Source organism: Nanorana parkeri, unplaced genomic scaffold (assembly GCF_000935625.1).
Source record: "Nanorana parkeri isolate BGI_ZX_2015 unplaced genomic scaffold, ASM93562v1 scaffold716, whole genome shotgun sequence".
NCBI classification, from domain to species: Eukaryota; Metazoa; Chordata; class Amphibia; order Anura; family Dicroglossidae; genus Nanorana; species Nanorana parkeri.
The window spans coordinates 510,574-523,528 of NW_017306984.1; the positions used below are offsets into that span (position 1 = coordinate 510,574).

Below are 12,955 nucleotides of genomic sequence, written 5' to 3' on the forward strand. Positions count from 1 at the left end.
CGGTGAGTGAATAGCTGAAATCCCGGAGCGGCATCCGGCTCGGCTGTTCTGCTCGGTCCCGCTGTGGGACCGAGCAGAACAGAAAAATAGTTAAAAAAGTGGAAAAAAATAAATAGAAAATGATTGTGCGGAGCTAGCAGTGACAGCTAGCTCCACCCAACTGTTTTCTATTGGCCGGCAGTTTTGCTGCCGTCACAAAAAAAGAAGAAATTTTTTTTCACCATAGGAATGCATTGCTAGATTCCTATTGGCTATTTCAATTTGCAATAGCCAATAGCACACTAGCTATTGTACCTGCCCTCTGCTGCTGTCAATCACTAGTGGGGACCTGATGGAGAACTGCAGCAGTGGGTGGGTGCAATAGCTAGTTTGCTATTGGCTATTGCAAATTGAAATAGCCAATAGGAATCTAGCAAGGCATTCCTATGGTGAAATTTTTTTGTTTTGTTATTCTGACGTCAGCCAACAGCTCTGTTTTAGAATAAAAAAGAAAAAGCAGTGTTTCTCTCCTGGGCGTCCGGGAGTGGGAGACTCCCGGAGTGCCCGGGAGAGTTAGGCTGTCTGGAGATCAGTGTCCCTGGTTAGCTGGTAACCAGGGATGCTGATCTCTCTGCAAGTGGCCGAAGCCAGCCGTAAGATCACGGCTGGCTCCGCCCAGCTGTCAGAAGCAGGCTGTCGGCCTTCGGCTCGACTAACCCCCCCCCAGCTGACTTCGGGAGCTGTACGGGATATAGTGAATAGCCCGTACAGCAGCCCTTCGGTTCTACTGAACCGAAGGGGTCCTGGGGCCAAAGCTAGCCGAAGGATCAGCCTAAGCTACGGCTAGATCCTTCGGCTGCTTCGTTAATAGACCCCATAGGTTCATTTGTAACAGATTATTGCCTGATCACAAACAACGTGATTGAGTACATACACCCTACAATCCATGTACCCATCTCACTCCTGATCGCTTCTTCCATGTAGATTAGGTGGGTGCGACGGTGGTTGACGAATGACAACCGTCTCTATGCATAAATAACAATATGAACACTGGCACTCCAGATGCAGATCAGATGTGTCTATTTATTGACGTAAATGCAGCATATCACACTTGGTGCAATGTTTTGGGTTCCTGCGAGACCCTGAAATGTTGCACCAAGTGTGATATGCTGCATTTACGTTAATAAATAGACGCATCTGATCTGCATCTGGCGTGCCAGTGTCCATATTCTTATTTATGAGTATATACAACCATCACAAAGTATCAGAACCTCTGTCAACAGTTGAGTTTTTCAATTTGCATTCCAATCTTGAAACTCTTAGTTAATAGAAACATACCTGGTTTATGCATCTTATCCTCTGGTAGTAGCAGTAAAATAGAAAACATACACAGTATCATTAGTATAATAACACTCCATTCAACACCTCTCTAATTTTTGTATTTTTGTACCTGTCAGATTTACAAATCTCCTGAGAGACAAGCACAGTAATCCACATTCCCCCAGTTATGTATCCTGTTCCTAGTCTTATATTGATATTGCAACCAACAGCATCCAAATTATCTGTTTTCAAATTGAAGCTATAGTTTACTTTCAGTGAGCACAGATTTCCAATCATTACTTTACTATTTGCCATGAAGTAATGTTTTGCTGGAGTTTTGGCCTTTGACATGCTTGATGTAACAGTTTTTATCGCTTTATGATGTCCTGAATCACACTTTTGTGTTGCGGTACCACACATAACATTAATTTTGAATGGTACCCCGACATACTAAGGCGACACACATCATCTGTGATTCTAGGACATTAGGGTGTGTTACTAACCCATTTATTTTGACATAATGCCGAGTAACATATGGATGTTAGGTGATTTTTTCACTTAGCTTGACCTCATTCACTAAGCTAGGTGAAAATTCCTTTTGCAACATGAACATGCTCTACTGCTGTAGTAAATCAATTCCATAACATTTTGTTACAGACAAAAAGTCCAATAAACATTATTTGTATTTAAAATGACCATATAATGTAACCCAGCTACAATGATTTATCTTTTTTGGAGTCCCTGTTCTTCCAAATTTCAGGTATTCTTGAATCTTTGTACCTCTGTGTGTGGCCATTTAAACCATGAATCTGAAAAAGACCTATATTAAAAGCACAACCCTATCCAAACTGGCTTGATTCCTTACATTCATAAATAGTAAAAGAGGTGCTGAGATATCTTTTCTGGAAGAATGGGTGCTCTGAAAGGTTGTACTTAATAAAATGAAGACGGAAACATATTTAACAAAATTTAGTTTGACAATAAATATAAAAACAACAAAGTGACAAAAAATTGCTCTTTAAATGACCAGAAGGGGGAAGCACAGTTCCTTAGTAGTTAGCACTTATGCTATGCAACACTGAGGTCCTTGGTTTGAATCCAAGCCATGACACAATCTGCATGTTCTTTCTGTGCTTGTGTGCGGTTCTTCCGGGTACTTGGGTCTCCTCCTACACTTCAAATGTAACTGACTCCTAGTATGTATGTGCAAACCCTGGTAACACAGCTCTGGTACTTATTTTAGACATGGAGCCACAGAAAAAGTAAAGCCAGAAGTGCATCAAAGATGAGAACTTGGTCATGGTAACACGGAAAAGAAAAATCCAAATCTATAAATGGTAATGGGAAGCACTGCAGTGCTTATATTTTCTGCAATTTATTCTCCTGGTGCCTTCTGGCGTCAGTCACATGACCACATACCAAAGCATTGTTGTAGGGGCTACAATGGCTTCTGTTCAGGCAATGCCAAAAGGTAAAGAGCTTGGTGTGTGTGCTTTAGGAACCTCACTCGGAAGCTAGAGAACTTTATCTGGATCACAATTATGACCTTGTCAAACGTATTACAGAGCCCAAATTGATTTTTAAAGATTAGGACAGACGGCATAGGAAATCTAAACTTATTACTGTTTTTGTAAATAAAACAATAGAAAAAATGTATATAGATCAAACAATGTAAAATATGTATCAGCAAGTTTCACAACACACTGGCAGAATACAGGAGCCAGAAATACAGTAACATATCATTTGCAGGGAAACGTCGAAACCTATAATTAAGGCAGTCAGCTGTATTTTCATTGTGAACCCCAACCACTTCCTCGATATCTAAGAGAATTAAAAAAACTGTGCTAGGAAAAGAGGAAGAAGAAAGAATTGTGGAGAGACAACAATGAAAATAGTATGAAAAGAAAGAACTATGTGAGAGAATGAGAGTGAATAAGCAATGAAGGCAGGGGCGGAACTACTGGCGGTGCAGCCCCCCTGGGGCACAAGGTGTTTGAGGGGCCCACTGAGGTACGTCCCGGGGATTGTAGGCCGGGGATTGTAGGCAGCGGCAGCAGCGATCACTCTTCTCAGCTCTCTCCTCTCATTGAGACGAGAGAGCTGAGAAGAATGATTGCCACTCTTGATCACTGAAGCAGGCACATGGTAGTGACAGCTGAACAGATTCTTCTCCTCATCAGTCGCTGCAGCCACAGAGCGGCCAAGGAGGAGAAGAATCTGTTCAGCTGTCACTACTATGTCTCTGCTTCAGTGATCGGGCTGCCCGGCGGCCACCTGCAGCTTCCTCTGCCCACTTCAGCTGCTATAGGAGGAAGACTGCAGCATCACTATTGGCTGGAGACTACAGGAGAGCGGGACCTGGCTGGGGAGAAGACACAAGGAGTCTACTGGGGGCTTCAACATAGTAAATGCAGGACACCCCCCCACCACCACCTGGAGAGAAAGAGGGCAGAGCACCTGTATAACATCTGTGTGCACTGTAAGTTCTTGTTCTTTCTCCGTCACATCTGCTGACCTCTGTACTGTGCGTCACATCCTGACGTCTGCCCTGTGCGTCACACCCTAACCTCTGTACTCTGCGTCACACCGCTGAGCTCTGTACTCTGCGTCACACCGCTGAGCTCTGTACTCTGCGTCACACCGCTGAGCTCTGTACTCTGCATCACAACACTGAGCTCTGTACTCTGCGTCACATCGCTGAGCTCTGTACTCTGCGTTACACCGCTGACCTCTGCACTCTGCGTTACACCGCTGACATCTGCACTCTGCGTTACACCGCTGACCTCTGCACTCTGCGTTACACCGCTGACCTCTGCACTCTGCCTTATAACTGACCACAGCTCAGAAATAAACATTTTCAAATTGATTCTGTTGCGTTATGTCCTGCGTAGAACCACCTGGCACCTGCTTACAGCGATTTGCCGCCCACACAGCTCCCCCTCTTGAGACCTTCTGTACCCCTCCTGCGGCCCGCCGCATCCCTCCTGAGACCCTCTGCACAAGACATCAGGCCGGCATTCCAGAGCAGAGAGGCAGAACAGAGTATGTACCAAATTCATATACTATTATTCTGCATTGCTTTATAATGTATTGCTGGGCTTTGTAGTCTTCTACAGATGATGGCATTCTGTATTAGAGTGTAAGCTCCTCTGTACAGTACTACGGTATATGTCAGAGCTATATGAATGTGAAATAATAGTGTGTGACTATGGGGGGACATTAGAGTGTAAGCTACTTTTGTGTAGAGAGAGCTGGGGGGGTTAGGGGGCCAGTGAGATCCAGTTCCCGGCACCCCCTCTTGGGAGCAGGAAGAGGGGGCCTCGAGAATAAATCTTGCACCAGGGCCCTTTAGTTCCTTAGGTCTGCCACTGAATGAAGGTAAAAGGATAGAAGAGAAAACCAGATGTTGGAAAAAGGTACTATAATAATAAAATATAATAAGTGAGTCAACTAAGCCAAAGCCCTAATTTATAAACTTGGACTGGAAACCTATGTAGAGAGAAATGTATCTACTTTAGTGGACAGGGCTGATTAAATTGTCATATGTGTAGCCTTACTTTTACAATCAGTTTGGGAAACTCACATATATATTAATTGCTGAAGCCTAGTTTGGTTGCATTTTTTCATTTTTGCTATACCTATGACCTTAGTTAAACCAGTTACAATCTACAGTGGTAAAAGAGAATGTCTTGTCAGCGGGATTGATTTACCAGTGCAAACAGGCTGTGCACTTTGCAAGGGAGTTTTCACTTAGCTTAGTGAATGGGATGAAGCTCTGCTGACTTCCATCATGCAATCTTGCGCAAGCAAAAATATATTTATTTTATTATTCTTTGTGATTGGGTATTCTTTCCAAAGTGATTTTTCACCACATTCTCTAAGCTAAGGGAAAATGCCCTTGCAAACTGAGCAGATTTGCCTTTAGTAAACCAATCCCAATAAATCAGAGTGCAATTATGCTGTATATGAGTACTTCTGTGGCTATGCTAGCATTAGCTGTATTTAGATGACATGCTGCTGTAGGCACATATAAATGATGGCACCTTTTCAAGCGGTGCCCCTTGTCATGCAATTATTTTAGCAAACATTACTGCTGTAATGTGCTGTTACAGGATGTACTGTATACTGCCTGGTCTATATTCATGCGTTTTAACTGCACAGACCTACAGGAGAGATGGTTTCATGTTTCTTGGACTATAGCAGAAATTTTATAGATTTGGATCAAATTTTTTTGAATTTGGATGTATTGTAAATTCAATGGTATCTTTGCCTGTTCAGATTCCTAAAAGCCTTCTGGGAGAAAGGAGCCAAAGGCTGCTCCAAAGGCAATTTCTGCCTTATATCTGCTTCAGCTATTGCCTGGGCACCCTTAGCTGCCACTGACACCAGTTCCCCCACCCTTCTACCCTTGGGACTTTCCAAAGCATTCGCCACAATTTTTTGCAAAAATTTTGAAACACCAGAGCTGATCAAACCTTTCAAGTTTGCTCATCTCTAGTAAATCTTCTGTTTCCTCTCACCATCTCTGCACACACTTTCCTATAGTTTATTAGCCAAATGTACTGCTGGTTAACAAGTGCCATTACAGCCTTAATGCTGTTTATCTCTCTGTGTTTCCCATAGACATCAGTGGTAATTTATATCTTTTATTCCATAGTTTTCTTTATGTGATGTAATGCACAGTACAGAGGTCAGCAGTACAGAGGTCAGTAATGTAACATACAGTACAAAGGTCAGTGTAACGCACAGTACAGAAGTCAGTGATGTAACGCACAGTACAGAGGTCAGTGTGATGCACAGTACATAGGTCAGTGTGATAGACAGTGCAGAGGACAGTGTGGCGCACAGTGCCGAGGTCAGCGGTGTAAGGAAGAAAAAAATGGACTTACAGTGCACTTAGTTGATGGTATTCAGATGCCCTCTTCTTTCTCCTCGTGGTGGTGGTGGGGGGTGGGACAGAGATCCTCCATGTACAGAGATAAAACTTTATTTCCCCTGCTGCATAACTTTCTGGCCGGGCCAACAGTGTCTCTGCAGTCTTCCTTCCAGCCTACGGCAGCTGAGGTGGGCAGAGGAAGCTGCAGAAGACAGCTGAAGGGAAGACAGCCGAACTGAATGTCATCGAGGGGGTGCGCCACCGGCAGGACCAGGGATGGGACACTACCGCTGCGGCGATCGCTCGCTTCTGTTCTCTCTTCTCCTCCTCGGCAGCTGCAGCCGCCGAGGAGAAGAGAGAACAGAAGTGAGCAATCGCCGTGGTGGTAGTGTCCCATCGATGACATTCCACTCGCCCCCACACAATTTTCACTCACCAATTGCGAGGGGGTCACTGCTGCACACACGGCATTATATTCATAGTACACAATTACTAGTGGCCCAAAAAATGTTGGTGATCAGATTGTTTTTTAAATATTAAACAGAATACCTATAATGCAACTAAATGATCCTAGAAGGTTACATAATCTAGAGATTATTTATTTTACTTTTATTTATTTTGAAGTTGTGCAAATCTACATTTAGTGACTCATTTCATACACTGATTTCTCTGCCAAGCACATATTTGTAGGGGAATTCTACCGGAGACACATCCAGCTAAATTACATCTGTGAGGGAACTGTGAGAGCCTGTGAAATGCTTAAATATAACCTGAGCTGCTCAAAAGACTCTCACAATGGTGCATGCAGCACCTGTCACTGCTGCCAGTAAGTAAGGCAATCCACAAGCAAAGGTGCATTTACATATTACAAGTGTTTGGAAACCCTACTGAGGCAGTACAAAGAGGCACTGAAGATGTGCAAAGTATTCTAACCCATATCAACTTGCTGGATTTTCTCTTTCGTGAGTTATAAGTGGTCAGAGATTAATATTCAGAAAATGGGTTGGTCTCGGGGGTAGCACATCCATTGGGTAACACATTATAAGTGGTCAGGCAAAATGGAACATTAATTCATAGTGGCTGCTATGAGGCAATGCATTTTGCAGAACATCAAAGTAGATGCAAATACTAACTTAATTACATTTAGATTTCTAATGCACGGCGTATACAATCAATTTTTATTTTTAATAAAAATATTGGTTTTGCAATATGTTGCATCTCAGTGCTACTTAACTCCTGCAGCCTCTTTTCAGCCACTTCCTGTATATATGTATGCACATAGTAGGAAAACCTATAACAGGTTTTCCTACTAGGTACAACAGTGGACCATGCCTGCAAAATGGGTGTTAAAAGCAACACATGTGGTCTCCAACGCAAGCCTGGGTAACAACGCAGGAGAACAATTATAGGACAGGGACAAAGTGTTGTCACCCTATAACAGGATGAGACTGAACAAAAGACCTTCATGTTAATACTTATATGAGGCTTTAGTGATCGGGTTTACAGACACTTTAACAATAAATGCACCTGTAGTTCAATCAATAACTCAATAAATACATTCAAAGGAAAAATTCGATATTAATCAAACTCGATTTTCAGAAACATATTTATGTTAGAATAAGGACACAGCTGCATAAGGAAAAGTGAAATCCAACAAGTATAGGTTGAGAAATCAATATGATCGGCATCAAATGTAGAAATACTATGCATTGTCTAAGTGTATATATTGTACTTACCACTTTGCAGTCTTGTTCCTTTACAAGAATGAAACCAGAAAATGATAATGCTGACAAAAGCTTTGAGAAGATCCATTATTCCAGTTGTGTTGTATCTTTGAGGTGTGATCTGACATTAGAGTTCTCAGCTTAGTGGTGCTGATGCTTATAGTCCAGATGTGCAGGTAAGGAAGAACATCCTCTATGTACCTCTTCACTGAACAAGTGATCAGGTAGAGAGCACCACTCACTACTGCGTAAGGCGAACACCACACTGATCAATAGAATTCTATCAGGCACATTTCTGGAGGGGCAGGATTCTGCCTCCGCCAAACCAATCCAGGCAGCTGCTCGATTTCTGCTTCATTAAAGTAAGAACTTGACGGGAGTCCCAAAGCTGAGCCCTGTCTGTTTAATTACTTGAAAGCAATGACTTCGTAAAACCTTCTTGATTTATTGTTGCCGTTGTTAAAGCAGCTTCCAGTAGTAGCTGACATATACTTTAAATCCAGATGCTAAGGTTCCTTCCATAAGTGATTTCTGGTTACTGGTGACTGATACTTTCAGTTGATATACTGGACAGAGCAAAAAAAAGATGCAGATATGGTTAAAAGTGCAAAGACTGTATAATCTACAATAAAAATGCATTAAGACTACGTGCACATGGTGCCTTTGCTTTATATCCCTATTTATTACTTTTGTGTAAAAAGAGACAGGAGGAGATAGAGAACAATGCATAGACAACTGTTGTATGTACCAACTTCATGGAATAGATCAATGTCAGAATGGTGCAAGAAAAAAATGCAGCAGTTTAGTTTTTCTTTTATAATCCTAGTACAGCCTTACATACAAAGCAATAGTCCATGTATTGTCAGTGTCTGAATGGTGCAAGAAAAAAATGCAGCAGTTGAGTTTTTAGGTATAAACCTAATACAGCCTTACATACAAAGCAATAGTCTATATATTGTAAATGTCAGAATGGGGCAAAAAGAAAATGCAGCAATTGAGTTTTTCTTGTATAAACCTAATACAACCTTACATAAAGCGCAATAGTCCATATATTGTTGATGTCAGAATGGTGCAAGAAAAAAATGAAGCATTTGAGTTTTTTTCTAATCCTAACAAAGCCTTAAATTATTATTATACAGGATTTATATAGCGCCAACAGTTTGCGCTTCACAATATAAGGAAGACATTACAATGCAATTCAAAACAAGATGGTAAGGAGGGCCCTGCCCCTGAGGGCTTAAATAAAGACCAATAGTCCATATATTGTCCCATTCTGCCGTTCATCGTACTACCACCTTTTACCCCACTTCTGTAGAAAAACATGAGTTCAGTTTTGGACACCCATGTAAAAAAGCTTTAAAACCCTTTTCTAGGGTCACCCTATCCACCCCCCTCCTTCCTCTCTGTATTATTTTAAACTGAAATCAGGATCCATATGGAGCCATTTGGCATACAGTGGAAATCCAGTGATCGAACAGCCATTATCAATAGTCAGACTATTGACTACATCTTCAACAGTTACTGGAATCTCAGCCATGCAATAAGTTATTCTGAGCATAATTAGTAATTATCTTATAAACTATATGCTGCAAGGGAACAAAAATGGATGACTTGGGTTCGAAACTTGAAAATGCAAAAACTAGACTCCTGAAACCAAGAATTTATTCTTAAATTTAACACTTAGATAAGAATGTAGTCAATAGCCACAAACATTCCCATCCTAGAATTGACAGTGTGGCTAGTAATAAATAAAAGCCAAAGAGCCAAAGAACAGATGAACCCTGCTGTTATTAAATATTCTGACAGCCTGCTGATGAAGCTCTGCTCTTCTAACAAGATAGCCCAGCAGTCATTAAATCACAGCATCTTATGTGGAAAAAAATAAAAAAATAAATGTGGAAAAAAATAAATCTTAGCTCCATGCTGTTCCTATAGTAAGACAGATATTGATTCCTAAAACCTTCTTAGCATTTACAAAAAATGGACATTTTTCTCTCTACTGCAAGCTGCGTCAGCACAAAGCCTCTGCACACATAGAGGTGTTTAACTTTTCAGGAGTTCCTCAATGGAAAACTTACTCAGCAGAAAATATCCATAACGCTGAGGCTTCAGGGGGAGTTTGGGATCAACGGTGGCTTTGCAGTCCCGAGTAAGTGAGATCCATATTCCTGATTCATCAGAAGATTTGTTGTTGTTTGAGGTGGCCGAGGTGAGAGGCTGAATGTTCAGCTGTCTGCAGTCTTCTCTTTTTCTATTATAAGCACAGTGTATTTCAAAAAGCTGAAGACTATTTCCTTTTCCCCCTGCTGCAGAGCAGCGACCATACGCTGCAGCCAGAAGTGGAAACGTTGAAAATCCTGCTGTGTATAAACTGAGGGGATGGAATGTGTAAAAGAAGCTATTCATGGAGTGAATGCAAGTATACTGCGTATTAGCAGTGCAAGTGGAATAAAAAAAAATGTCTTAGAGAAGCTATAAAATCCCACAGTTTTAAGCAACTAATTACGCAGATAAAATACATATATGGGAACTGTTTTAGCTGCCAAGAGATTTGTAATTCTGTGTAGCCAGTTATGTGATTCAGTAATACCCTGCCACAGCTTGTTTTTCACTGCAGTGGCAGCACAGCTTCCTTTAGAATGCCCCAGTTTTCTGATTGGACAAAGAAAGAGCAGCAGCACATCATCCATCTTCCTCTCTTCTCTTTCATCTAACAGAATGTTCCCTGCCTGTATATGTGTTTGCTTTTTCCCTCTACCCTCTCCCTTTCTCTCCCCCTCTCCCTCTTTCTCTCCACCCCACATGTTTATGCTAGTGTTCAATTTTTCTTTCGGTTTCTGACCACCTGTTGTAATTTTTTTTTAAAAATACTATTTATTAATTTTTCAGGTAGGCATACATTCTTACAAACATCTCCCACCGAAGTGGGGGCACAATCTTAATACATCAATTAACGATTATACATAACATCTTCCCCAAACAACCCCCCCCTCTTTCCCCAACACCCCTCCTCCATCCCCCCTCATCACCCCTGCCTCCCAACCCCCAGATGCACGTGCCAGATCAATTTTTGAAAGTTGCTATTATCCCAACTGTAAACTGCTTAGTGTCTTAGTGTCAGAGCATACTGTCATCTCCCACCTGACAGTTATTTAAAAGAAAAAAATCAGTCTGCACACTCTATTATTGAGCATATTTCATGTTTGACCTCCCTGCATGGGACGGTCTGGATCCATCTGTTGGTTCATTTTACTTGCTTGAGTTGTCCCTTCTTGTAGCCTCATTGAAATTTGATTATATGGACATTGTTTTGTACTATCTCGCGATATATTTATTTTTCTACAAATGCGTGTATTTACTCAAATGTTTTCTTGATTATTACTTAAACTGGAACTATAGTAACCTGTATACATTTATATTTAGAAATTAGACATTTATACTTACATTTTGGATGTTTGCCTTTGGAAAACTACCACCTATTTATTTCTGCTCAGCTTTCTATCGAGGAGCACCTCATAACAGAAAGTGACTGAACAAGGGCCTTCATGGCAGTTCAACAGGAATAATTTTAATAAAGACAACGCTTTATGTTAAAGCTCATATGAGATTTTAGTAATTAGGTATACATATGCTTCACAAATAACTATGAAAAATAAAAATCTTTTGAAACTAAAAAAAAAATAACTATAAACATAAACCTCTGCCCTACCAGTCATGTCATTGCATCTACTAACGAGCAGGGACCTCCTAACCCTCCCGTACTGAAATTGTATTGTAACTGAACTGTCTTCCTCCATTTTGTAAAATGCTGCTCAAACTGTTGATATAAATCCTGAATAGTAATAATAATATTAATAATAAATTTCTGCCAAAACAAACACACTTGAAAATGTTAGAAAAAATGTAGAGGTTGTTTTAAAAAACTTCAGCCCAGCCACATGCTGGATGAATGCCGTTCACACAGAATTCCTGCCACTAGATGGAGCCGAGGAGCACAGGCCCGGATTCCCCACAAGGCCACCAAGGCCAGGCCTCTGGGCGGCAGCGGTGTGGAGTCCCCCGACGGCCGGGACATACAGTTGCGGGCGACGGACGTTAAGTTGCCTTCTACATTTAGTTCTGCTTTGGGAAGGCAGGTCTAAATGTAGTGGGGGGAATCCACTCGCTCGTTAACAAGTGATTGCGGCGATGTCGGTGCAATCACTTGTAAAATGTGTGCTGCTGTCCGTCCTCCACTCGCCGCGCTCCCCCCCACCTACCTCTCTCTGCTGGCTTTGTCTTCGGGACTCCGTCCTACCCCCCACCTACCTCTCTCTGCTGGCTCTGTCTTCGGGACCCTGTCCTCCTCCCGGCCGCCGAGTCTGTCTCCTGTCCCTGCCGCCGATGTACACAGTGAGAGGGGAGAGCTGTGCGCTTCCCATCTCAGCTGTGACAGGAGTTCTAGCCCAGTGCTGTGCTAGAACTCCTGTTTTGGAGGTGACAGGGTCAATAAAGAGAACCTGTCACCTCCAATTGCTATCACACAGGGGATTGTTTTCTCCTGTGTGATAGCAATAAAGTTAAGTGAAAGAAAATTGATAAAAAATAATAAAACAATTATAAAAATTAAAAAAATTATAAGAAATAATAATTAAATGAAAAAAATAAAAAAAAGTCATTAAAAAGTAAAAATAATATTAAAAAATAATAATGAAATAATTATAAAAAATAAACAATAATAAGATAGAAAATGATAAAAAAATAAAAAAAAGTAAACGACAAGCTAAAAATGTAGAAAATAAATAAAAAAAGTGATAAAAAAGTAAGAAAAAATAAAGAAACAAATAGCATTTCTTTATTTCTGAGCATAGGAATTAATTGAGAACTGCATATGGCTAGGTGAAATGTTTTTTAAATGTATCCCCTGGTTTGCAGAGATGTCAAGCAAATGTCCCTGACAGCCGAGGCAGGTGGTAAAATCATTGGACACCATCAGAAGGAAGTCATAATATAAGTGTGTTTACCTTTTAAGCAGACCTTCACTCTAAAAATTCATTTTCCACCATCCCAATCCCAC

The 12,955-nt window shown here is 41.2% G+C and overlaps 1 protein-coding gene across 1 annotated transcript in view; it reads right to left on the reverse strand.

Moving 5' to 3' along the window:
* Nucleotides 1-10,221, reverse strand: part of LAYN (layilin) — a 25,210-nt gene extending 14,989 nt beyond the window's left edge. Inside the window, exons 1-2 of the mRNA XM_018564024.1 lie at nucleotides 9,978-10,221; nucleotides 7,912-8,465 (exon numbers count right to left, since the gene is read on the reverse strand). Of these exons, the coding sequence (XP_018419526.1) occupies nucleotides 7,912-7,987 (76 nt within the window). The 5' untranslated portion in view covers nucleotides 7,988-8,465; nucleotides 9,978-10,221. The remainder of the gene's footprint in view (nucleotides 1-7,911; nucleotides 8,466-9,977) is intronic.
* Between the last annotated feature and the right edge of the window lie 2,734 nt (nucleotides 10,222-12,955).